This window comes from Chiloscyllium plagiosum, unplaced genomic scaffold (assembly GCF_037043375.1).
Source record: "Chiloscyllium plagiosum isolate Xiang-an unplaced genomic scaffold, Cpla_swu_hap1 HiC_scaffold_22, whole genome shotgun sequence".
Classification (NCBI taxonomy): domain Eukaryota; kingdom Metazoa; phylum Chordata; class Chondrichthyes; order Orectolobiformes; family Hemiscylliidae; genus Chiloscyllium; species Chiloscyllium plagiosum.
This window is the reverse complement of record NW_028270160.1, coordinates 65,467,628-65,495,011: the sequence shown is the minus strand read 5'-3', so window position 1 is coordinate 65,495,011 and position 27,384 is coordinate 65,467,628. Positions and strand designations below refer to the sequence as shown.

The 27,384-nt window shown below is 44.4% G+C and overlaps 1 protein-coding gene across 2 annotated transcripts in view; it reads left to right on the top strand.

Annotated features, from left to right (window-relative positions):
• Positions 1 to 27,384, top strand: part of dna2 (DNA replication helicase/nuclease 2) — a 130,552-nt gene that overhangs the window by 5,683 nt on the left and 97,485 nt on the right. For both annotated transcript variants that reach the window (XM_043712247.2, XM_087999146.1), the window contains exons 3-8: positions 64 to 237; positions 644 to 827; positions 13,323 to 13,471; positions 15,336 to 15,467; positions 16,258 to 16,483; positions 23,687 to 23,804. In XM_043712247.2, the coding sequence (XP_043568182.2) occupies positions 64 to 237; positions 644 to 827; positions 13,323 to 13,471; positions 15,336 to 15,467; positions 16,258 to 16,483; positions 23,687 to 23,804 (983 nt within the window). The remainder of the gene's footprint in view (positions 1 to 63; positions 238 to 643; positions 828 to 13,322; positions 13,472 to 15,335; positions 15,468 to 16,257; positions 16,484 to 23,686; positions 23,805 to 27,384) is intronic.

Sequence of the window (27,384 nt, the reverse complement as noted above, 5' to 3'; positions counted from 1 at the left end):
TAATTTGGGTGAGGCTTTTCACTTATAATTGTATGTGATTGTTCTGTTTATTTCCATCTTCAGTAAGAAGTATTTAAATGCTGCTGTAAGTGTGTGCAAAGGTCTGTACCAAGTGGTAATGGTGAATGAAGTCCTCAGTCCTAGTGGTGATCGAGAAAAACACTTGACAATTACAGCAAGCCAAACAGGCACTGATGGCTGCAGCAATACGCAGCAATGTGTTCTGAAGGATGACTGGTAAGGAACTATGGCTTTTCTACTATCTCCTGTAGATTTTCTGTATCCATGCACAGTGGTTCCACGCCTATGTTCCATCTTAACGCTCTAATCTCCTTCGCATAACAGCACTCATCTTATCAAGGGTTATTGAGCATTGTTGAGTTTTACTGTTCATTTTTTGACTGTGCCCTGGTCCTTAAGCTCTGAATTTCCTCCATTAACCTCTCGGCCTTTTACCTGACTCTTTTCCTTTAAGGTGCTCCTTAAAACCTAACCTGTAAACCAACCCAGTTTCCCTAATGTTAAGTCTGGTAGCGTTGTTTTATATAAAGTACTTTGTCATGATATATTATATTAAAATGTCCATATAAATATGTTCTTGAGTGAATTTCAATGTGTTTTGACAAACTCTTACCCTTTTCAGGGACACTGTTGAGGTCAAAGTTGGGGATACAGTCTATGTTGAAGGAGAGAAGTATTCTGATACGTTTGTAATAAACGGGGAAGCTGGGTACCTGATTGTGAGCCCAGACCATCTTATTTCTGGAACGAGTGTTGCAAACAGCATCCGGTGCATGCGTAAGGCTGTGCTGAATGAAAGATTTAAGGTGAGAGTTACAAATCATTTTCTTTTAAGGGAATATATAATGAACTTTGAGCCCAGTTAAACAGGGCATTGGTGCGATCACTGTGTGTAGTACTGGTCTTTTAATTTATGGACGGATATAAATACATTCAAAGCAGTTCAGGGAAATTTCATCTGACTTAAGACAACCTGCTCATTTCTAGGTATTAGGTTGGACAAGTTTGGCTTTTATCCACTAGAATTTAGTAAGAGATGACTTGATGGAAACATGCAACTTTCTGAGGAGCAGCATTCCGACAAATTTTTTGCCCTTCTGCGTGGACCTCTGGGGTCTGTGTGCGGTAGTGACCTCTGGAATCGGATGTCATTGCTGGAAGTGGTGATTGGACCTTTGGAGTAGCTGTGTGCACATGCACAGCGTGGTGGAATTGACAGAGTAGATGTTGAGAACGTATTTCCTCTTGGAGTCATAGAGTAATATAGCATGGAAACAGGTCCTTCACCCCAAACTAGTCCATGCTGACCATGGTGCCCGCATTTCCTTATCCTTTTAAACCCTTTGCATCCATGTACATTTCCAAATGTTGCTGTTGTACCTGCTTCAACAACTTTTTCTGGCAGCCCATTCCATATATGCACCACTCTCTGCGTGAAGAAGTTGCTCCTCGGGTCCTCCTTAAATCTTTCCCCTCTCATCTTAAACCTACACCCTCTAGTTTTCAGTTCCCCATCCGTGGGAAAAAGACTACATCCTATCTGTGCCCTTCATCATTTTATACACCTCAATAATGTCACCCCTCATTCTCCTGTGTTCCAAGTCCTATCCTGGTCAGCCTCTCCCTAAATCATGTCTCACAAACTTGATTGAGTTTTATGAAGAAGTAACAAGGAGAATTGATGAGGGCAGAGCAGTAGATGTGATCTATATGGACTTCAGTAAGGTGTTCAACAAGGTTCCCCATGGGAGACTGATTAGCAAGGTTAGATCTCGTGGAATACAGGGAAAACTAGCCATTTGGATACAGAACTGGCTCAAAGGTAGAAGACACAGGGTGGTGGTGGAAGGTTGTTTTTCAGACTGGAGGCCTGTGACCAGTGGAGTGCCACAAGGATCGGAGTTGGGTCCATTGCTTTTCATCATTTATATAAATGATTTGATGTGAACATAGGAGGTATGGTTAGTAAGTTTGCAGATGACACCAAAATTGGAGGTGTAACGGACAGCAAAGAAGGTTACCTTTGATTACAATAGGATCTTGGTCAGATGATCCAATGGACTGAGGAGTGGTAGATGGAATTTAATTCAGATAAATGCGAGGTGCTGCATTTTGGGAAAGCAAATCTTAGCAGGACTTATACACTTAATGGTAGGGTCCTAGGGAGTGTTGCTGAACAAAGACCTTGGAGTGCAGGTTCATTGCTCCTTGAAAGTGGAGTCGCAGGTAGATAGGATAGTGAAAAGACATTTGGTATGCTTTCTTTTATTGGTCAGAGTATTGAGTATAGGAGTTGGGAGGTCATGTTGCGGCTGTACAGGACGTTGGTTAGACCACTTTTGGAATATTGTGTGCAGTTCTGGTCTCCCTCCTATCGGAAAGATATTGTGAAACTTGAAAGGGTTCAGAAAAGAGTTACAAGGATGTTGCCAGGGTTGAAGGATTTGAGCGATAAGGAGAGGTTGAACAGGCTGGGGCTGTTTTCCCTGGACCGTCGGAGGCTGAGGGGTGACCTAGAGGTTTACAAAATCATTAGGGCATGGATAGGATGAATAGACAAAGTCTTTTCCCTTGGGTGGGGGAGTCCAGAACTAGAGCGGCATAGGTTTAGGGTGAGCAGGGAAAGATTTAAAAGGGACCTAAGGGGCAACTTTTTCACGCAGAGGGTGGTACGTGTATGGAATGAGCTGCCAGAGGAAGTGGTGGAGGCTGATGCAATGACAACATTTAAAAGGCATCTGGATGGGGACATGAATAGGAAGGGTTTAGAGGGATATGGGCCAAATGCTGACAAAATGGATTAGATTAGGTTAGGATATCTGGTCAGCATGAATGAGTTGGACTGAAGGGTCTGTTTCCGTGATGTACATCTCTATGACTCTAAATGAGACCAGATTAGGTTAGGATATGGACGAGTTGGACTGAAGGGTCTGTTTCCATGCTGGGCATCTCTATGACTCTATTACTGCTGGGTGGATTTTGTGCTTTCTCCCTGCGTGGGTTTCCTCCCGCGGTCCAGGAATGTGCAGGTTGGTGTGGATTGGCCATGCTGGGTTGTCCCGTGATGCCCCGGGGATGTGCAGGTTGGGGTGGATTGGCCGTGCTGGATTGCCCCGTGGCGCCGAACGATGTGCAGGTTGGGGTGGATTGGCCATACTAGGTTGTCCCGTAGTGTGCGGGTTGGGGTGGATTGGCCATGCTGGATTGTCCAGTAGTGCCCAGGGATGAGAAATCCTGGTAATTATAGACCACTGAGCCTCACTTCAGTTGTTGGAAAAGGTTATAAGAGAAAGGATTTATAATCATCTAGAAAAGAATAATTTGATTAGGGATAGTCAGCATGGTTTTGTGAAGGGTAGGCCGTGCCTCACAACCTTATTGAGTTCTTTGAGAAGGTGTCCAAACAGGTAGATGAGAGTAAACCGGTTGATGTGGTGTATATGGATTTCAGCAAGGCGTTTGATAAGGTTCCCCACAGTAAGCTATTGTACAAAATGTGGAAGAATGGGATTGTGGGAGATATAGCAGTTTGGATCAGTAGTTGGCTTGCTGAAAGAAGACAGAGGATGGTGGTTGATGGGAAATGTTCATCCTGCAGTCCAGTTACTAGTGGTGTACCGCAGGGGTCAGTGTTAGGTCCACTGAAGTTCGTCACTTTTATAAACGACCTGGATGAGGGCGTAGAAGGGTGGGTTAGTAAATTTGCAGACGACTCTAAGGTCGGTGAAGTTGTGGATAGTGATGAAGGATGTAGTAGGTTACAGAGAGACATAGATAAGCTGCAGAGCTGGGCTGAGAGGTGGCAAATGGAGTTTAATGCAGACAAGTGTGAGGTGATTCACTTTGGTCGGAGTAACCGGAATTCAAAGTACTGGGCTAATAGTACTATTCTTGGTAGTGTAGATGAGCAGAGAATAGTACTATTCTCGGTGTCTAGGTACACAGATCCTTGAAAGTTGCCACCCAGGTTGACAGGGTTGTTAAGAAGGCATATAGTGTTTTAGCTTTTATTAAGAGGGATCGAGTTCTGGCACCATGAGGTTATGCTACAGCTGTACAAAACTCTGGTGCGGCTGCACTTGGAGTATTGTGTACAGTTCTGGTCACCGCATTTATAAGAAGGATGTGGAAGCTTTGGAAAGGGTGCAGAGGAGATTTACTAGGATGTTGCCTGGTATGGAGGGAAGGTCTTAAGAGGAAAGGCTGAGGGACATGAGGTTATTTTTGTTAGAGAAAAGAAGGTTGAGAGGTGACTTAATAGAGACATATAAGATAATCAGAGGGTTAGATAGGGTGGACAGGGAGTGCCTTTTTCCAAGAATGGTGACGGTGAGCACTAGAGGGCATAGCTTTAAATTGAGGGGTGATAGATAATAGGACAGATGTCAGAGGTAGTTTCTTTATTTTTATTTTAGATTAGATTACCTACAGTGTGGAAACAGGCCCTTCGGCCTAACAAGTCCACACCGACCCACAACCCACCCATACCCCTTCACCTAACACTACGGGCAATTTAGCATGGCCAATTCACCTGACCTGCACATCTTTGGACTGTGGGAGGAAACTTACTCAGAAAGATGTTTTGCCTGCAACGGTAGTAGATTTGCCAACTTTAAGTACGTTTAAGTCGTCATTGGACAAGCATATGGACGTACATGGAATAGTGTAGGTTAGATGGGCTTCAGATTGGTATGACAGGTCGGCGCAACCTCGAGGGCCGAAGGGCCTGTACTGCGCTGTTCTATGTTCAATAACTCAGGCCTATTAAATCTGGCAACATTCTCGTAAATCTTCTTTGCTCTCTTTCCAGTTTAACTATGTCTTCCCTATGACAGGGTGACCAAAACTGTACACAATACTCTAAGTGTGGCCCCACCAATGCAATACAACTGCAACATAATGTCCCAACTCCTATACTCAGTGCCTTGACTGATGAAGACCAGAATGCTAAATGCTGCCTTTACCACCTAAGACACTGCTTTCAAAGAACTAAGTACTTGTACTCCTAGGTCCTTCTGTTCCACAACACCCCTCAGAATCTGACCATTTACTGTATAAGTCCTACCATGATTTGACTTTCCAAAGTGCAACACCTTACACTTCCCCATCTGATCAAGATCCCTCTGGAATTTTTGATAATCTTCTTTGCTGTCCACGATACCTTTTAATTTTGTATCACCAGCAAACTTACTAATCATGCCCAGATCATTTATGTAAATAACAAAGGTCCCAGCACCACCCCTGGGGAGTGTTGCTGAACAAAGAGACCTTCTTCACTGTCCACTACACCTCCAATTTTGGAGTCATCTTACTAACCAAAGCTCTTATAGCTCACATCCAAATCATTTATATGAAAGTAGTGCACCCATCACCAATCCTTGTGGCACTTCACTGGTCACAGGCCTCCAGTCTGAAAAACAACCCTCCACTACCACCTTTGAGCCAGTTCTGTATCCAAATGTCTAGTTCTCCCTGTATTCCGTGAGATCTAACCATTCTAACCAGTCTCCCATAAGGAACGCTGTCGAACGCCTTACTGAAGTCCATATCGATCACATCTACCGCTCTGCACTCATCAATCCTCTTTGTTACTTCTTCAAAAAACTCATGATTTCCCACGCGCGAATCCATGTTGACTATCCCTCATCAGTCTTTGCCTTTCCAAATACGTGTGCATCCTGTCCCTCAGGATTCCCTCCAACAACTTGTCCACCACCGACATCAGGCTCACTGGTCTATAGTTCCCTGGCTTGTCCTTACCAACTTTCTTAAACAGTGGCACCACGTTTGCCAACCTCCAGTCTTCCGGCACCTCACCTGTGACTATTGATGATACAAATATCTCAGCAAGGGGCCCAGCAATCACTTCTCTAGCTTCCCACAGAGTTTTATAGTACACCTGATCAGGTCCTGGGTATTTATCCGCTTTTATATGTTTAAAGACATTCAGCATCACCTCCTCTGTAATATGGATATTTTTCAAGATGTCACCATGTATTTTCTACATTCTATATCTTCCATATCCTTCTCCACAGTAAACACTGATGCAAAGTACTTGTTTAGTATCTGCCCCATCTCCTGCGGCTCTACACATAGGCTGCCTTGCTGATGTTTGAGAGGCGCTATTCACTCCATAGTTACCCTTTTGTCCTCAATATATTTTGATTCTCCTTAATTCTATTTGCCAAAGCTATCTCATGTCCCCTTTTTGCCCTCCTGATTTCCCTCTTGAGTATACTCCTACTGCCTTTATGCTCTTCTAAGGATTCACTCAATCTATCCACAACTGACATATGCTTCCTTCTTTTTCTTAACCAAACCCTCAATTTCTTTAGTCATCCAGCATTCCCTATACCTACCAGCCTTTCCTTTCACCCTAACAGGAATATAGTTTCTCTGGATTCTCGTTATCTCATTTGTGAAGTCTTCCTATTTTCCAGCTGTCCCTTTACCTGCGAACATCTGCCCCCAATCAGCTTTTGAAAGTTCTTGCCTAATACCGTCAAAATTTCTCCAATTTAGAACTTCAATTTTTAGATCTGGTCTATCCTTTTCCATCACTATTTTAAATCCTAATAGAATTATAGTCACGAGCCTCAAAGTGCTCCCCCACTGACATCTCAGTCACTTGCCCTGCCTTATTTCCCAAGAGTAGGTCAAGTTTTGCACCTTCTCTAGTAGGTACATACACATACTGAATCAGGAAATTTTCTTATACACACTTAACAAATTCCTCTCCATCTAAACCCTTAACACTATATGACAGTCCCAGTCTATGGTTGGAAAATTAAAATTCCCTACCTATTATTCTTCCAGATAATTGAGATCTCCTTATAAATTTGTTTTTCCATTTCCCTCTGACTATTAGGAGGTCTGTAATACAATCCCAATAAGGTGATCATCCCTTTCTTATTTCTCAGTTCCACCCAAATAACTTCCCTGGCTCTAGTTCTGGGAATATCCTCCTTCAGTACAGCTGTAATGCTATCCCTTATCCAAAACACCACTCCACCTCCTCTCTTGCCTCCCTTTCTGTCCTTCCTGTAGCATTTGTATCCTGGAACATTAAGCTGCCATTCCTGTCCATCCCTGAGCCATGTGTCTGTAATTGCTATGCTGTCCCAGTCCCATGTTCCTAAGTGTGCCCTGAGTTCATCTGCCTTCCCTGTTAGGCCTCTTGCATTGAAATTAATCCAGTTTAATTTATCAGTCCTACTTTGTTCTCTGCTTTGTCTCTGCCTGCCATGACTGTTTGACTCCCCTTTGTTCTCAACTGTACCAGTCTCTTTCCTTACCATCTCCCTGTGTCCAACCCACCCCCACTCAATAGTTTAAATCCTCCCAAGCAGCTCTAGCAAATCTCCCTGCCAGTATATTAGTCCCTTTCCAATTTAGGTGCAATCCGTTCTTCTTGTCCAGGTCACTTCTACCCCAAAACAGCTTCCAATGATTCAAAAATGTGAATCCTTTCCCATACACCAGCTTCTCAGCCAGGCATTCATCTGCTCTATCCTCCTTTTCCTGCCCTCACTAGCTCAAAGCACCAGGTATCACTACTCTTGAGGACCTCCTTTTTAAATTCCTACCTGACTCCCTGTAATCTCCCTTTCAGAATCTTTACCTTTTCCCTTCCTATGTCATTGGTTCCAATGTGGACAATAGCCTCCTGCTGGCCCCTCTCTCCCTTGAGAACATTCTGCATCCTCTGAGACATCCTTGATCCTGGCACCAGGGAAGCAACACACCATTCTGATTTTTCGCTGCTGGCCACAGACTGTACCTCGGACTAGAGAGTCCCCTAACACAGTTGATCTCTTGGAACCTGGCGTACCCCTCATTGCATTAGAGCCAATCTCAATGCCAGAAACTTGGCTGTTCTTGCAACATTTTTCCTGAGAATCCGTAACCCCCTACATTTTTCAAAACAGCATACCTCTTTTACCTTTCCTGGAGTTAACCCTTCTATAACTGCCTTCCACCACATCCAGTTGCTGTTGTAAATTCCTCATTGCCTCTAACTGTCTCTCCAACTAATCCATTCGATCTGATAGGATTTACAACCAATGGCATTTATTACAGATATAATCCTCAGTAACCCGTAAACTCTCCCTAAACTCCCACATCTGACAAGAAGAGCATTTGACTCTTCCAAAGGCAATTTTTGCTTCTTTCGATCTGCAGACCCAGAAAATAGCACTGTGTTATTCCACTGCAAAACACTGCTCCAGGTTAAAGTAATACTTATGGCTTATATTTTAAGTTGAATTAAGAGACATATCTCAATAAAACATGTAATCAAGAAAGAACACTCTATTCACTACTGTAGAATTATTGTAAGACCACGCTTGAAATATCGACTTATCTGTTTCTATGCTGTGATGTTTCCCAGATAACCTCCTCCAAGATCAGTTGTGAATTTCACTGTTTGTTAATTTTCCCAGATGTCCAGCTATACATTAATTCAACACCAAAGGCAGTAACTGTGCAGGTTCACTGCTCTATCAGTTAGCAATGTGGGTTTCTCTCTCTATGTATCTATCTCTCTGCATGTATCTATCTCTCTGCATGTATCTATCTCTCTGCATGTATCTATCTCTCTGCATGTATCTATCTCTCTGCATCTCTCTATCTCTCTGCATCTCTCTATCTCTCTGCATCTCTCTATCTCTCTGCATCTCTCTATCTCTCTGCATCTCTCTATCTCTCTGCATCTCTCTATCTCTCTGCATCTCTCTATCTCTCTGCATCTCTCTATCTCTCTGCATCTCTCTATCTCTCTGCATCTCTCTATCTCTCTGCATCTCTCTATCTCTCTGCATCTCTCTATCTCTCTGCATCTCTCTATCTCTCTGCATCTCTCTATCTCTCTGCATCTCTCTATCTCTCTGCATCTCTCTATCTCTCTGCATCTCTCTATCTCTCTGCATCTCTCTATCTCTCTGCATCTCTCTATCTCTCTGCATCTCTCTATCTCTCTGCATCTCTCTATCTCTCTGCATCTCTCTATCTCTCTGCATCTCTCTCTCTCTCTGCATCTCTCTCTCTCTCTGCATCTCTCTCTCTCTCTGCATCTCTCTCTCTCTCTGCATCTCTCTCTCTCTCTCTCTGCATCTCTCTCTCTCTGCATCTCTCTCTCTCTGCATCTCTCTCTCTCTGCATCTCTCTCTCTCTGCATCTCTCTCTCTCTGCATCTCTCTCTCTGCATCTCTCTCTCTCTGCATCTCTCTCTCTCTGCATCTCTCTCTCTCTGCATCTCTCTCTCTCTGCATCTCTCTCTCTCTCTGCATCTCTCTCTCTCTGCATCTCTCTCTCTCTGCATCTCTCTCTCTCTGCATCTCTCTCTCTCTGCATCTCTCTCTCTCTGCATCTCTCTCTCTCTGCATCTCTCTCTCTCTGCATCTCTCTCTCTCTCTCTGCATCTCTCTCTCTCTCTGCATCTCTCTCTCTCTCTGCATCTCTCTCTCTCTCTGCCTCTCTCTCTCTCTGCCTCTCTCTCTCTCTCTGCCTCTCTCTCTCTCTGCCTCTCTCTCTCTCTGCCTCTCTCTCTCTCTGTCTCTCTCTCTCTCTCTGCCTCTCTCTGCCTCTGTCTGCCTCTGTCTGCCTCTGTCTGCCTCTGTCTGCCTCTCTGTCTGCCTCTCTGTCTGCCTCTCTGTCTGCCTCTCTGTCTGCCTCTCTGTCTGCCTCTCTGTCTGCCTCTCTGTCTGCCTCTCTGTCTGCCTCTCTGTCTGCCTCTCTGTCTGCCTCTCTGTCTGCCTCTCTGTCTGCCTCTCTGTCTGCCTCTCTCTCTGTCTGTCTGTCTCTCTGTCTGTCTGTCTCTCTGTCTGTCTGTCTCTCTGTCTGTCTGTCTCTCTGTCTGTCTGTCTCTCTCTCTGTATCTGTCTCTCTCTCTGTATCTGTCTCTCTCTCTGTATCTGTCTCTCTCTGTATCTGTCTCTCTCTCTGTATCTGTCTCTCTCTCTGTATCTGTCTCTCTCTCTGTATCTGTCTCTCTCTCTGTATCTGTCTCTCTCTGTATCTGTCTCTCTCTGTATCTGTCTCTCTCTGTATCTGTCTCTCTCTGTATTTGTCTCTCTCTGTATCTGTCTCTCTCTGTATCTGTCTCTCTGTATCTGTATCTATCTCCCTCTCTGTATCACTCCCTCTCTGTATCACTCCCTCTCTGTATCACTCCCTCTCTGTATCACTCCCTCTCTGTATCACTCCCTCTCTGTATCACTCCCTCTCTGTATCACTCCCTCTCTCTATCTCTCCCTCTCTCTATCTCTCCCTCTCTCTATCTCTCCCACTCTGTGCCTCTCTCTGTTCACTGTGCCTCCCACTCTGTGCCTCCCACTCTGTGCCTCCCACTCTGTGCCTCCCACTCTGTGCCTCCCACTCTGTGCCTCCCACTCTGTGCCTCCCACTCTGTGCCTCCCACTCTGTGCCTCCCACTCTGTGCCTCCCACTCTGTGCCTCCCACTCTGTGCCTCCCACTCTGTGCCTCCCACTCTGTGCCTCCCACTCTGTGCCTCCCACTCTGTGCCGCCCTCTCTGTGCCGCCCTCTCTGTGCCGCCCTCCCCCTCTCGCCCTCCCCCTCTCGCCCTCCCCCTCTCGCCCTCCCCCTCTCGCCCTCCCCCTCTCGCCCTCCCCCTCTCGCCCTCCCCCTCTCGCCCTCCCCCTCTCGCCCTCCCCCTCTCGCCCTCCCCCTCTCGCCCTCCCCCTCTCGCCCTCCCCCTCTCGCCCTCCCCCTCTCGCCCTCCCCCTCTCGCCCTCCCCCTCTCGCCCTCCCCCTCTCGCCCTCCCCCCCTCGCCCTCCCCCCCCTCGCCCTCCCCCCCCTCGCCCTCCCCCCCCTCGCCCTCCCCCCCCTCGCCCTCCCCCCCCTCGCCCTGCCCCCCCTCGCCCTGCCCCCCCTCGCCCTGCCCCCCCTCGCCCTGCCCCCCCTCGCCCTGCCCCCCCTCGCCCTGCCCCCCCTCGCCCTGCCCCCCCTCGCCCTGCCCCCCCTCGCCCTGCCCCCCCTCGCCCTGCCCCCCCTCGCCCTGCCCCCCCTCGCCCTGCCCCCCCTCGCCCTGCCCCCCCTCGCCCTGCCCCCCCTCGCCCTGCCCCCCCTCGCCCTGCCCCCCCTCGCCCTGCCCCCCCTCGCCCTGCCCCCCCTCGCCCTGCCCCCCCTCGCCCTGCCCCCCCTCGCCCTGCCCCCCCTCGCCCTGCCCCCCCTCGCCCTGCCCCCCCTCGCCCTGCCCCCCCTCGCCCTGCTCCCCCCCCTCGCCCTGCCCCCCCCTCGCCCTGCCCCCCCCTCGCCCTGCCCCCCCCTCGCCCTGCCCCCCCCTCGCCCTGCCCCCCCCTCGCCCTGCCCCCCCCTCGCCCTGCCCCCCCTCGCCCTGCCCCCCCCTCGCCCTGCCCCCCCCTCGCCCTGCCCCCCCCTCGCCCTGCCCCCCCCTCGCCCTGCCCCCCCCTCGCCCTGCCCCCCCCTCGCCCTGCCCCCCCCTCGCCCTGCCCCCCCCCTCGCCCTGCCCCCCCCCTCGCCCTGCCCCCCCCCTCGCCCTGCCCCCCCCTCGCCCTGCCCCCCCCTCGCCCTGCCCCCCCCCTCGCCCTGCCCCCCCCCTCGCCCTGCCCCCCCCCTCGCCCTGCCCCCCCCCTCGCCCTGCCCCCCCCCTCGCCCTGCCCCCCCCCTCGCCCTGCCCCCCCCTCGCCCTCCGCCCCCCCGCCCGCCCCCGCCCCCTCCCGCGCCCCCCCCTCCCGCGCCGTAATTTTCTTTATTCTTTATATTAATCCCACAGCCCTCCTTCATATATCGAAAATAAGATCAGCTATTTAACAACAAAAGCAATTCTCATAACTACTTTTGGTATAGTTTCTGAATCACCATTCCTAAAGTATGATTAGATTACTTTCAGTGTGGAAACAGGCTCTTCGGCCCAACAAGTCCACACTGACCCGCCGAAGCGCAACCCACCCAGACCCATTCCCCTACATTTACCCTTTCACCTAACACTATGGGCAATTGAGCATGGCCAATTCACCTGACCTGCACATTTTTGGACTGTGGGAGGAAACCGGAGCACCCAGAGGAAACCCACGCAGACACAGGGCGAATGTGCAAACTCCACACAGTCAGTCGCCTGTTGCTGGAATTGAACCCGGGTCTCTGGCACTGTGAGGCAGTAGTGCTAACCACTGTGCCACCGTGCTGCCCATTACTCGTCAGTATCCCTGTATCTTGTACCTCAATAAGTTTTAAGTGTCTTGTGACTTTAACTTTTAAAGTGGAACTGCTGATTGCTTATTCTTGGTGCTCTCATCAACCTTTCTCTCCATGGTAATCGAATTCACTAAATCTATCATTTCCTTCACAGGAATTCTGGTGTATTCAGCCATCCTGTTCCAAGGAGGACTGAAAAACATGATCCAAAATTAAAAGTGAAACTAAAAGTCGCTTAGTTGTGGGCATTCTTCTTTAGCTTAAAAAGAACAGATTCCAGATGCTAATAAACTTTTTGAAGCCCCATTATTTAACATGCTAAGTCACAAACAATCTAAATAAACAAAAGTCCATTAGTGCTCAAATCCATTTACTTACAACTAGGCTGTAAGAGCTGTTTTCAAAATAAATTACCATGGTTACAGAAATAATTACAAGTTCACCATCAACTTCAGACATGCAGAAAATCCCATTTGTTACTCAAAAATACCCACACTCATCCCAAATATAATAAAATTATACGCTTAAGTCCCACAGTTTCTATCACAATATGAATTTCTATCTGACAATCCTCTGCCACTATCCCAAGTTTGTATTAATTTCAGATTCATCCAGCCCTCATGTTAGGAATTATAATCATTAATAATGAAGCAGGACATGCCCTGGAGAGAATAGAGATCAGCTGATGTTTATTGGAGCAAATATCTAAAGGCAAGTTTTCCCCAGGGAGGGAAAACAGCGACTGGAGTTTGTGCTGAACTATAAATGCAAATAAACAGTGGAAGGCAGACTCCTTGCTGATTTGGTAAATGGATGATTGGCATTTAACATTAGATATCATTCCTATTTCAATAAATTTTCCACTATGTTCTGAGATTTGTTTTCTCCTTGCATTGTGTCTTGTGATTTTGATTGCCATGGTTAGCATAACTCAATCCAGATTGTTGTAATTTAAAGTGGAATTGATGATCAGTTTTAAGGTCATTGATGGAACCATATATCCCCAAATTCCAAGTTACACAGTTTGAACCAGGAAATGTTTCATTGTGTTGTCAGACCAGCTAGTGTGGTGTTCTGATTAACGGATCTTTCTGCATTTTTTGATCCTTGCTTTTATTTTGAAGGCCTGTGAAAAGGGAACGCAACAGATGTTGGTTGGCACTTTGGTTCATGAGATCTTTCAAAAAGCGGCAATGAGCAACAGATTTACTCATAATGCATTGGAAGAAGTCGCCTCTCAAACAGTATATTCCCAAAAGTACTTGGGAGAGATGTAAGCAGTGTTTGTCTAATTTCTTTTGATATTGGTGGAAATGTTTTGAACTGGTAAGCTTAGATACAGTTTCTCTATCTGGGGCCTCGAAATGTGAAGCTTAGCTTCCATTCTTGGCTAAGCAGGTGAGGATACTACTTCAGCTCATGCATCAAGAGGTCAGTTTGGATTCGAGTGTATTGAACTATTCTCAACTATGGCCTTAGGTAAATTGTTACAAGTGTTGTCAACCCTTTGGTGAGGGAAAAAGAAAATGACCTCAGTTCCTTCCTAATTGTTAGGAAGCCCTGGATATCAGAACAAGCTGAATTCTGCGCACCCTTCCAGTTAAAAGAACCTTTCACTTAGTTTCCCTTCTCCTTCTTTTGTCATGCGATAGACAGAGGTAAGCTCAGATTCAAGCTTTGCAGTCTTCCCACATCGAGTTGTGAATGGTGGTAGATAATTAAAAACTAACCGGAGGAGTACCCTTTATAAATATCCACTGATATTTGATGATGAAAGAGCTCAGACATAAATGTAAAAGAGGGCTGAAGCATTGCTTCCATCTTCAGCCAGAAGTGCAGAGTGGTGATCCATTTTGGTCTCTTCCTGAGCTGCCCGCCAAATGTCACATGCCAGTTTTTCAGTCAATTATGATCGACTCCACACGAGATCAAGAAATGACTGAAGGCACAGGATGCAATGTTGCAGCAACAGTCCTGAAGACTTACGCAGCAGAACTAAATGATCCCTAGCTAAGATACACTAGTACAGCAACAAAACTGGCATCTACATAAGAATATGGAAAATTGCTTAAGTATGTAATGTTTACAAAACTAATCGAAACGTATCTTCATAGCATGTTGCTCGACTTTAAAACCCGGCAGAATAGGCCAGGTTTTAACTGCTACAACTCTATTAAAACCCAAGAGGCTGACTAAAGCATGAGTGACACTAATAGAAAATAAATAGCTTGAACTGTTTTGATTAAGTATAAGAATAATGCTTAGAATGGCAGTTTTTTGGTAGGGTATTTGAAATAATGCTAGGTAGGAACTGGAAGGGGGACAGGCAGATGTAAGAAAAAGTAGAGTTAAAAAGGAGAGTATTCTGGGGGACATTTTTGGTTAGCATAATGTGATTATCAAAGCCATTATGGGTTTAGAAAGATTTGTGCAGATCAGTGAACATGGGTGCCAGTGGATAAGATATGCAAAGCAGAGTTTTGAATAAACTGAACAATACAGAAATTATGAATATGATTAGGAACGCATTTGAATAGTTGTGCTTGCAGTTAGAGATATCTTGTTTCCTGATTTATCATTTTTTCTTGTCCATGTTCGTTTCCTGGACTATCTAGTCTTGCTAATTGCTTCAAATTGAAGGACTCTAATTTGATCGAGACAGGTTGAGAAATATTTTCTAAATATTTTCTGATATTCAGGTGAATATTAGACTACTTGAGCATAAACAAAGCACAGAAACAATGGCCGAATAATCGATTTTTGTGCTGTACAGATTTCTGAAAGTTTTAGTGGCTTTACATGTGTTTTATCTGGTAATTCAAATGCTTTGGTGAGCATCGTGCATCGCCAGACATAGTTGTTATTGAAGCAATTGGTGGTCCAATGATTACTGCTTTATGATCTGTTTGCAGTTGAACACTCACTGCAGATTCTGGCTTTATTTTGATAATGAGTGAAGCTTTAATATTGTCTGTCAGAGTAGTGTGGGAGTAGCCTCCCCTGGGTCAGGGCAATTAGAAAACTAAAAACAAATTAATGCATCTCTTTCATCCTTGGGGCTACTCATGCAACTCCTTCACTGACCCATGAGGGATATCTTTAGTCTGATGTGATCTTGAGCTCTTTTTGAAATGCAGGTACAGTTTGAATCTGAGTCAAGCAGATATGATGCAAGCATTACGTGATTACTTCCCATCGTTAGAGACCTGGGCTCAAGATTTCATGGATAATTCTGCTCAGTCCGGGATACAGCAAATGCAACTGAAACTGTACGTAATGTTCCACATGTATTAAACTTAGTGTGTAGGGGTTGGTATATTAAGCAAGCACAATTGAAATTAAATTAGACAGAATCGTACCGTACAAGCGGTCTTTGGTATTCATACTCTCACCCTGTTGCTCAGGATCTTGTCTGTTTAACTGTTTATTGACTTGCTCTTAATTTTTTTTTAATGCTTGAATTTCATTGCTTCTAATTATGATTGGGTTCCAGTTCTGTAGATCCACTGAGCTCCATGATTTTGCTGGATGAAGATGCTATTTAGCTGGTTTATCTCTGGCTGGATTCCCTGTATTGGCTGTGACGGTTCCATAGTGACCAGAACCCTCGCATTGTCACTTAAATATTGCTTAAAATGGAGAATTGTTGCTGCAGAGTTTTACCTCACACTAATCGGGACAAATACAAGAATGGCAAATTTTGGATGATAATTTCTTGGTCAGTCAGAGTTGACTTTTCATCAGGTCAACACCCTCATCTCCTTAATCATTTGAAATTTGGGATTTATACTTTTTTCTTGAACTGACAGAGCTAAAATTGACATGCCTTTCTTCTTAGAAAATAAATTTGTTTTTCTCCATGTTTCTTCTATCTACTAATAATTTAGCCACTTGTCCCTCACCGCCTAACCATCTCGCTTTGCTGGTGTTATATGCCTGTCCCATGTTTGGGTGCGTAAACTTTTGTACACCTGCTCCTTCATGGATTCACCCTCATTGATTTCCAATGAACGATGGTAATCCAAAACATGATGTGATTTACTTGAATATTTTTCCTAGACCCAGTGATAGAAATCCATCCAGACTGGCTTCAATCTGTGGCATCACAGTGCTTGATATTGAAGACATTGAGGAGAATATTTGGTCTCCGAGGTTTGGATTAAAAGGCAAGATTGATGTAACAGCTTCTGTAAAAATTCACCGCCAATCCAGGACACATACTAAAGTCATGCCTTTGGAGCTTAAAACGGGGAAAGAATCTAATTCGGTGGAGCACAGAAGTCAGGTATGTGGCTTAGTATCATGGAGGGGGATAGTTGCTGAAAGTGCTGATTCTCAATGGGGGAACAGCTCCTGAAGGTGCTGACTCTTGCTAGGGAAGGGGTCCTGAAAGCGCTGACCCTCACTGAGGAATGGCTGCTGAAGGTGCTGATTCTCGGTGGGATGCAGTTCCTGAAGGTGCTGCTCTTGTTGGTGGAACGGTTCCTGAAGGTGGTCACTCTGTGAGGGGAAGAAAGAGAGAACGCCTTCTCACTTCACACTTTTCTGCATGTTTAAGCAGCTTGCCAAAATGCTGCCATGCTCCCTCGTATAGTGTGTGTCTTCATTTGGTTGAAAAGCTCTTGCATGACACCTTATCTCAAAAGTTTTCTTTTTTGAAAAAGTTCTGCATGTCCTTTAGTCTCTGCACACTTCATTTATCATTTGCACAAAGATATTATTATTCTGCAGCTCTAACTTGCTTTGTATTGAACTTTGTGTTTTGTACTTTATATTTATGATTTATTTTTCAATTTCCTTTTGTGTTCCCATGAGCGTTTCTCCATATGATCATACAAGCGATGAGCAGGCCATTCTGCATTATTCAGTAAGATCATGGCAAATCTAATTGTAACCTGAAGTCCACATTCCCACCGACTGTCAATAATCTTTCACCACTTCTGCCTTAAAAATATTCAAGAATTCTGCTATACACAAAGTGAATTCCAAAGACCCAAAAATGTGAACTTCATATTTCATTTAAATAAATGACCCCTAATTTGTAAACTTTGAGCTCCAGTTCTAGATTATCCTATAGGAGAAACATCCAACCTGTCAAGACCCCTTAACATCTTGTGTGTTTCAATCATGTTGCCTCTTATTCTTATAAACACAGCCTGTCCAATCTTTCTTCCTAAGCCTGCGTATCCATACCAGCTGTTAGTCTGGTAAATCATCTTTGAATTGCTTCCAACACATTTAATCTTTTTGTGATGTTCTTCTGTCCTCTTCATAACTTAGCTTCCCATCCAAGCTTGAATCATGAGCAAATTTGGCAACTATACATTCAGTTTTAAGTCGATTATTGGATGGAAAGGAATTTGTTAAATATGGAGAAGAAACTTGCCTGATTTAGTATGTGAATGTACCTATGAGGGAAGGTACAAAACCTGACCCACTCTTGGGAAATAAATCGGGGCAGGTGATTGAGGTGTTAGTGGAGAGCACTTTGGGGCCAACAATTCTATTAATTTTAAAATGGTGATGAAAGAGGATATACTGGATCTAAAAGTTGAAGTTCTAAATTGGAGGAAGGCCAATTTTGAAGGTAAGAATTTTCAAAAGTTGAGTGGGGGTTTGGGGGGAACGCAGATGTTTGCAGGTAAAGAGATGGCTGGAAAATGGGAAGCCTTCAAAAACGAGGTAACGAGAATCCGGAGGCACTATGTTCCTGTTAGGATGAAGGGCAAGGCTGATAGGTGTAGGGAATTCTGGATGACTAGAGAAATTGAAATTAAAGTCAAGAAAAAGTAGGAAGCATATGTCAAGTATAGACAGCAAAGATCGAGTGAATCCCTTGAGGAATATAAAGGTAGCAGGAGTATTACTTAAGAGGGAAATCAAGAGGGCAAAAAGGGGACATGAGACAGCTTTGGCAAATAGGGTTAAGGAGAATCCAAAGGGATTGTACAAATATATTAAGGGACAAGAGGGTAATTAGGGAGAGAATAAGGCCCCTCAAAGATCAACAGCCTTTGTGTGAAACCACAGGAGATGAGGGCGGTATTACACAAATATTTTGCATCCGTGTTTAGTGTGGAGAAGGACGTGGAAGATTTAGAAATTGGGGAAATAAATAGCAACATCATATAAAAAAAGTCTCCAGAGTACAGAGGAGGAAGTGCTGGATGGCTTAAAACAAAAAGGTGGATAAATCCGTGGGACCTGATCAGGATTATCCTTGAACTCTGGGAAGCTAGAGAAGTGATTGCTGGGCCCCTTGCCAGGGAACTATAGACCGGTGAGCCTGACATCGGTGATCTGTAAGTTGTTGGAGGGATTCCTGAGGGACAGGATTGGCATGTATTTGGAAAGGCAAAAACTGATTAGGAGCAGTTAATATGTCTTTGTGCAGAGAAAATCATGTCTTCCTAACTTAATTGATATTTTTAAAGAAGTAACGAAGAGTATTGATGAGGGCAGAGCAGTGGATGTGATCTATATGGACTTCAGTAAGGTGCTCGATAAGGTTCCTCGTGTTGACTGGTTAGCAAGGTTAGATCACATGGGATATAGGGAAGTCTAGCCATTTGGGTACAGAACTGGCAGGAGTGTTATTTTTCATACTGGCAGCCTGTGACCAGTGGATTGGTGCTGGATGCAATGCTTTTTGTCATTTATATAAATTATTTGGATGTGAACATTAGACGTCTGCTTAATAAGTGTATGGATGACACCGAAATTGGAGGAGTGGTGGACAGCGAAGGGAGTTATTTCAGAGTACAACAGGATCTTGATCTCAGCTGGGCCAATAGGCCAAGGAGTGGCAGGTGGAGTTTAATTTAGATAAATGTGAGCTGCATTTTGGAAAGTCAAATCGGAGCAGGATTTATGCACTTAATGACTCCCCATGACCTTACCATTGAGTCCAACAGCATGGAGACCGGTCCTTTGGCGAGAGCGAGCCAGGGGTGGGGAGGGAGCAGACTGGGTTGGGGTTTGGGGAGGGAGCCGGGGGAGGGGGGTGTGGGGAAGGAGCGGGCTGGATTGGGGGTGGGAGTGGATGGGGTTGAGGCGGGGACTCGCGCACATTGTGCTGCTGCTTTGTCTCCTGAAAGGGGAGCAGACTTCACAGAAAACTGAGGCCCAGAGGAAATCAATGAACAGAATAATCAATTATTTGAACAAAATAGTGCCCGCTCATCTCGTTCGGATAATCGAGGTTCCTCTGTACATAGATCCCTGAAAGTTGCCACCCTGGTTCATAGGGTTGTTAAGAAGGTATATGGTGTGTTAGCTTTTATTGGTAGAGGGATTGAGTTTCAGAACCACAAGGTCATGTTGCAGCTGTTCAAAACTCTGGTGTGGCTGCACTTGGAATATTGAATATAGTTCTGGTCACCGCATTATATGAAGGACGTGGAAGCTTTGGAAATGGTTCAGAGGAGATTTACTAGGATGTTGTATGGTATGGAGGAAAGGCCTTATGAGGAAAGGCTGAGAGATTTGAGGCGGTTTTCATTTGAGAGAAGGTTGAGAAGTGACTTAATTGAGACATAGAGGAATAATCAGAGGGTTAGAATGGCCCAAACTGTGCACCCTTTTTCCTCAGATGGTGATGGCTCGCACAAGAGGGCACAGCTTTAAATTGAGGGGTAATAGATATAGGACAGATCTCAGAGGTAGTTTCTTTACTTAGAGTAGTAGAGGTGTGGAATGGCCTGTCTGCAACAGTAGTAGACATGCCAACTTTAAGGGCAATTAAATGGTTATTGGATAAACATGTAAATGAAAATGGAATAGTGTAGGATAAATAGGCTTCAGATTGGTTCTGCAGTCGGCGCTACATTGAAGGCCGAAGGGCCTGTATTGTGCTGTAACATTCTATGTTCTTTAGGAGGGACAGTTAGTAAGTTTGCAGATAGCACCAAAATTGGAGGTAGGATGGACAGCGAAGAGGGTTATTTCAGAGTACAACGTGATCTTGATCAAATGGGAGAAAGTGAAGACTGATGAAGAGCTTATGCTCGAAATGTCAACTCTCTTGCTCCTCGGATGCTGCCTGACAAGCTGCATTTTTCCAGTGCCACACTTTTTGACTCGACCAGATAGGCCAGTGGGATGAGGGGTGCCAGATGGAGTTTAATTTTGATAAATGTGAATGCTGCATTTTGGAAAGGCAAATCAGGGCAGGACTTGTACACTTAATGGTAAGGTCCTGGGGACTGTTGCTGAACAAAGAGACCTTGGAGTGCATGTTGACAGCCCCTTGAAAGTGGAGTCGCAGGTAGATAGGATAGTGAAGAAGGCATTGGTATGCTTTCCTTTATTGGTCTGAGCATTGAGTATAGGAGTTGGGAGGTCCTGTTGCAGCTGTACATGACATTGGTTAGGTCACTTTTGGAATACTGTGTGCAATTCTAGTCTCCGTCCTGTTGGAAGGATGTTGTGAAACTTGAAAGGGTTCAGAAAAGATTTACAAGGATGTTGCTAGACTTGGATGATTTGAGCCATAAGGAGAGGCTGAATTGGCTGAGGCTGTTTTCCCTGGAGTGTTGCATGCTGAAGGATTACACCATGGAGGTTCATGTGGGGCATGGATAGGATAAATAAATAAGGTTTTTTCCCTCGGGTAGGGCAATTGAGAACTAGAGGGCATAGGTTTAAGGTGAGGGGGGAAGAATTTAAAAAGGGTCAAAGGGCCAAGTTTGCCTCAGAGTGGTGCATGAATGGAATGGGCTGCCAGATGAAGTAGTGGAGGCTGGTACAATTACAGCATTTGAAAGGCATCTGGATGGGTAAATGAATAGGAAGGGTTTATAGAGATTTGGGCCAAGTGCTGACAAACGGGACTGAATTAGTTCAGAATATCTAGTCAGCATGGATGAGTTGGACTGAAGGATCTGTTTCTGTGTTGTACATCTGTGATTCAAAGGCCTTGCTGAAATCCTTATAGACTACATCTACCGTGATGCCATAGTCATTTCTGGTCACTTCATCAAAGAACTCTCTCAAATTTGTGCGGTTTGATCTCCTACGCTGACCAGGCCATGCTGACTACTCCTAATCAAACCTTGTCTTTCCAAATGCATGTATATTTTCTTTCTCACAATCTTCTCAAGTAACTTGAGAAACCAGTGTTAGACTTACTGGTCTATAGATCCCAGGTTTCTTATTTGTAGCCCTTCTTGCATAAGGGCCCAACATTTGCTACCCTCCAGTTTTCTGGGACCTCACCTGTGGCTACTGATGATGCAAATAAAATCAGTAATTTCTTCTGTAACCTTTTTCAGTATTCTTGGATATAACTGGTCAGGACCAGGAGATTTATCCACCTTCATACATTCTATGTCCAACATCACCTCCACTGTGATATGGACTGACCCCAAGATATCACCCCGAATGTCTCCATGCCATCTTGTGTTTTTCCATGGTAGACACAGTGGAGAAATATTCATTGAGGACCTCTCCTATCTCCTGCGGTTCGACACAAACATGTCCACTTTGGACCTTGAGAGGTCCTATTCTCTCTTTAGTTATTCTTTTTTCTTTAATATACTTAAAGAATTATTTTGGATTCACCATTAACAATCACACAACACCAGGTTATAGTCCAACAGGTTTAATTGGAAGCAACTACAAAGAGACGTTTATGGAGACTGGCAATAGAATATAATGTATGGGCCCAGAAACAGGAGCTTGCTGGCATTGTCTTGGACACTCTGGCCTCAAATAAAAGGAGATATTAGGTTCCCCACTAGTAAGGTATGAACAAAACTAAACTGTGGTTCTTGTTACTAATTGCTATCTCAAGATCTTACTTCAGAGAGATCTGTGGGATTCTGATGAGATTTGGGTCACTTTGACTTTAGAACTGTAGCATTTCCAGCACTGAAACTGTCCAGTTAACTGAATGGTTCCCTGCAGATGCTTAAACTTTATTATTCCAATATCTTACTCGAATTGCCACTTCACAGGCTGTTGTATCTCTCTTTCCTTCTTTCTTGTCTGTTCATTGAATACCCCCTTAACCTTGCTTTCTTTTGTCTGTATTCCTTCATACTTTTTGGTAAGAGTTACCAATCTCAGTTTTAAAATCAACAACTAATTGATTATCAGTTGCCAAACTTTAAAACCTCTTCTGGCTTTTGTGTGAAATTAGGGTAGAAGATGACTTAGTGGTAATATTTGCTCAACTCAGAGACCCAGGTAATGTTCTGGGGACCTCTGTTTGAATACTGTCACTGCAGATGATGGAATTTAAGTTCAATAATAATCTGGATTTAAGAATCTAATGATGTCATTAAACCATTGCTGATTGTTAGAAAACCCAACTGGCTCACTATGTCCTTTGGGAAAAAAGATCTGCTGTCCTTACCTGGTCTGGCCTAGACATGACTCCAGACTCACAGCAATGTAATTGACTCTTCGATTCCCTCTGGGCAATTAGGGATGAGCAGTAAATGCTGGTCACCAACATCCTATGAATGAATAAAAAAAATTCCCACTTTCGGTCCTGAAAAGTGTATGTCTCTTTTAGACTGTACTCTCTAGTTCTTAACCTACTTCTTGCTTTATCTGTTCATCTTCTTATCTTAAAAAATCACCCTTTAAACTTCTGAAATTTAATGTTTATGAAGTAAATATAAGCATTTGTACTATGAGAATTTAAAGCTTATTTAGCACTATCTGAATACTATCCAGGCTTGAGCTGAAAAATGGCAAGTAGCATTTGCATCGCAAGAATGCAAGACAATGACAATCTGCAATAAAAGACAATCTAACCACCATCCCTTAACATTTCTGAATCCTCCACTATCAACATCCTTGGGGGTTACCATTGACCAAGAACTGAACTAACACAACTCACATAAACATGGTGTTTACAAGAGCAGGTCAGAGACCAGGAATAGTGTGACGAGCAACTCGCCACCTGTCTTTTCAAAGCTTGTCCATCGTCTGTAAGGCACAAGTCAAGAGTGTGATGGCATACTCCCCAGTTGCCTGGATGGGTTCAGCTGTGACAACTTTCAAGTCGCTTGATGCCATCCAGGGCAAAGCAGCCTGCATGATTGGCACCACATTCGCAACCATCCATTACCTCCACCACCAACATTCAGTAGCAACAGTGTGTGCTATCTACAAAATGCACTGCAGAAATTCTCTGAAGATTATTTGGCAGCATCTTTCAGACCTATGACCACTTCCATCTATGAGGACAAGGGCAGCAGATACATGGGAACTCCACCACCTGTAAGTTTCTTCCAAGCCACTCACCATCCTTACCTGGAAATATATTGCCATTCCATCACTGTTACTGGATCAAACCCTTGGGCTTTGTTGGGTCAACCTACAGCACATGGAATATAGCAGTTCAGAAACACACAGCTTATGACCACCTTCTCAAGGCCAGCCAGTGACATTCACATCCAATGACTGAATTTTAAAAAATGCTTTGTCAACTATGAAAATCAATAAACAGAGGTAAATTTTCACTTCTTTCTTTCAGGTAATTCTGTACACCTTGCTGAGCCAGGAACGCAGGGAAGATCCTGAAGCTGGATTTCTCCTGTATCTCAAAACTGGTGCCATGCATCTAGTACCAGGCAATTATATGGACAGAAGAGGTATTGTGGAATTTCAACTAAAACATAACTGGGCCCGTAGCATTTGAGAGGTGTTAAATGTGTGCTATTTCAAATGTAATTGGAGCTAGCATTCAGAGCTCAGGCATCCAGTTGGTGTGGGCTTTAAGCATCTAGATTATTTACGTCCGTTGGAAATTCTTCAGTTGTGGTAGGCTCACTGTATGGGAAGAATTGGTCTGAGCAGTTGGGGATTCAAATCACCATCTAGTAGCCTGGCTCTTGATAGGCAACCGTAGAGATCAGGGACATTGTGGACTTAACCATGATGGCTTTTCCAGCTGACCACTGGCTGCTTGACCAAGCTGTCCATGAAATTAGAAGAAGTAAGCTACTATCCTTGACAGGAGATAAATAAAATCAGCAAACGAGGATGAGAGGTAATAGTAGCCTGTCATAAATGGAAGCATTAAGTGTAAATAGTTAAGGACTTGAAAAGAACTGAGGGTGGATGTGTGGTGTAGCATTGTGTCCAATGACTGGAATAGCCCAATTTTATCTCTGCTAAAGTTGCTGACTTCTGGAGTAATGGTTGCATAGTGTACTTGGCCTCAGTATCAGAGATTAATGATACGATGCAAAGTGTGTCGAAACACTGACAGAGTATCCTGTTGCTGGGAAGAGATCAGGATTGTGGGTTGTGATGAGAGGGTTCTGCTCTCCTGTGATTAATTATGGATGTTTGGTCCAGAAACATTCATTCTGTTCATTTAAACTTGGTGAGATACCAGATTTCTGCTCACAACTGGAGCAGAGTTAAAACTAACAGGGAAAAGTCTTTAGGTATCATGGCACAAACACAGATGCAATGTAGATTTAGTGCTGAGAAACCCACAGGGAGCAAGTCTCTTGCTGACATGGGGCTACAATGTCCCTGTAGTGACAGATGCACATGCTTCACTTATCTAATCAGATAGGGATAATTAGAGTTGAGCCAGGGAACCCAACACCCATTAGAGTCAAAAAGTGTGCTGGAAAAGCACAGCAGTCAGAGTATAAGCTCTTTACCCATTAGAGTCCCACCTTCAAAGCTAATTAGAAGTGACTGGTTTAAAAAAAACTAGCCCCATAATATAACACCAGAAAACATAGGAAAATAAGTAGGCCATTTATCCCATTGCATCTGTTCCATCATTTAGTGAGATCGTGGCTGATCTGATCATCCTGAACTCTACCTTCCTGCCTTTTTCTGATAGCTGTTGATTCCCTTATTAAAAGTAAAATAAAATTCTCAGATTAGAAATCAGTGTGTCTTTGCCTTGATTATACTTAACCCAGCCTCTACAAGAAAGAAATCCTAAGATTTAGTACCCTCTTGGGAGAAAAATTCCTTCTCATCTCTATCTTAAATATTTGACTCCTTATGCCTCTGGTCTTACACTCTCATGGGAAATAACCCTATGCTGGATGTAAATTTGCTCGTTGAGCTGGAAGGTTAGTTTTCGGATGTTGCGTCACCATACTAGGTAACATCATCAGTGAGGCTCCGGTGAAGCACTGGTGTTAGTAACCTGTTTTCTATTTATGTATGTAGGTTTCCTTGGGTTGGTGATGTCATTTCTTATTCTTTTTCTCAGAGGGTGGTAAATGGGGTCTAAGTCAATGTGTTAGAGTTCCGGTTGGAATGCCATGCTTCTAGGAATTCTCATGCGTGTCTGTTTGGCTTGTCTTAGGATGAATGTGTTGTCCCAGTCGAAGTGGTGTCCTTGCTCACCTGTGTGTAAGGATACTATTAAGAGTGGGTTATGTATTTTTGTGGCTAGTTGATGTTAATGTATCCTGGTGGCTAGTTTTCTGCCCGTTTGTCCAATGTAGTGTTTGTTAAATTTCTTGTACGGTATTTTGTAAATGACATTAGTTTTGCTTGTTATTTGTATAGGGTCTTTCAAGTTCATTAACTGCTGTTTTAGTGTGTTTGTGGGGTTTGTGAGCTACCATGGTTCCAAGAGATCTGAGTAGTCTGGCAGTCATTTCCGAGATGTCTTTGACGTAGGGGAGAATGGCTAGGATTTTCGGACGGGTTTTATCTGCTTGTTTTGGTTTATTGCTGAGAAATCGACAGACTGTGTCCATTGGGTACCCGTTCGTTTTGAGTACGCCGTATAGGTGATTTTCCTCTGCTCTTCGTAGTTCCTCTGTGCTGCAGTGTGTGGTAACTTGTTGAAATAATGTTCTAATGCAGCTTAGTTTGTAGGTTTTGGGATGGTTGCTTCTGTAGTTCAGTACTTGGTCCATATGTGTTTTCCTGTGGACACTGGTTTGAGGTTCCTCATTGGCTGTTTGCTCTCCTGTGACACCTAAGAATGGCAGTTTGTTGTTTTCCTCCTCTTCAGTGAATTTTTGCCAGTAAGGATATTATTGATGGTCTTGAAGGTTTCCTCTAATTTGTTTCGTTTAGTGATGACAGAGGTGTCATCCACATAGTGGACCCAAAGCTTGGGTTCGATGTTTGGCAGAGCAGTTTGAGCGTATTCAAAAAGAATGGACACTCAATGAACACAGTCAGCCGATTTCTCAGCAACAAACCCAAAAAGCAGACAAAACCTGTCCGAAACCCTAGCCACACTCCCCTACGTCAAAGGTATCTCGGAAATGACTGCCAGACTACTCAGATTTCTTGGCACCATGGTAGCCCACCAACACACTAAAACAGTAGCTAATGAACTTGAAAGACCCTGTACAGACAACAAGTAAAACTAATGTCATTTACAAAATACCTTGCAAGAACTGTGACAAACACTACATTGGACAAACGGGCAGAAAGCTAGCCACCAAGATACATTAACATCAACTAGCCACTAAAATACATGACTCACTCACTGGTATCCTCACACATGGATGAGGAAGGACACCACTTTGACTGGGACAACACATCCATCCTAGGACAAGCCATACAGAGACATGCCCGAGAATTCCTAGAAACATGGCATTCCAACTGGAATGCTATCAACAAATGCATTAACTTGGACCCTATTTACCACCCTCTGAGAAAAAGAACAGGAAATAACATTACTGCAGGAAATGACATCACCAACCCAAGGAAACCTAAACACACAAGTAGAAAGTGGGTCACTAACACTAGTGCTTCACCAGAGGCTCACTGATGTTACCTAGTATGGGAACGAAATGTCTGAAAACGAACCTTCCAGCTCAGTGAGGAAACTTACATCCAGAACCTCAACCTGAGCTACAAATCTTCTCAAAACCTGCTAACAACCATCTGCATCTACTCCATCAAGCTCCCTAGAAATTTTGTACGTTTCAATAAAGTCACCCCTCATTCTCCTAAATTCCAATGAGTATGTGCTCAATCTCCTCAACATTTCTGTCATACTTGGGATCAACTGAATGATTGGACTATCTTTAGACTACCACCAATTCCAGTGAATATTTTCTAGAATGCCATGCTTCTAAGAATTCTCGTACGTGTCTTTGTTTGGCTTGTCCTAGGATGGATGTGTTGTTCCAATCAAAATGATGCCATTTCTCATCTGTAACGGGCCCAAACTGTTCAGTATTCTAGGTATAGTCTAACTTATGCCTTGTATGGTTTTAACAAGAC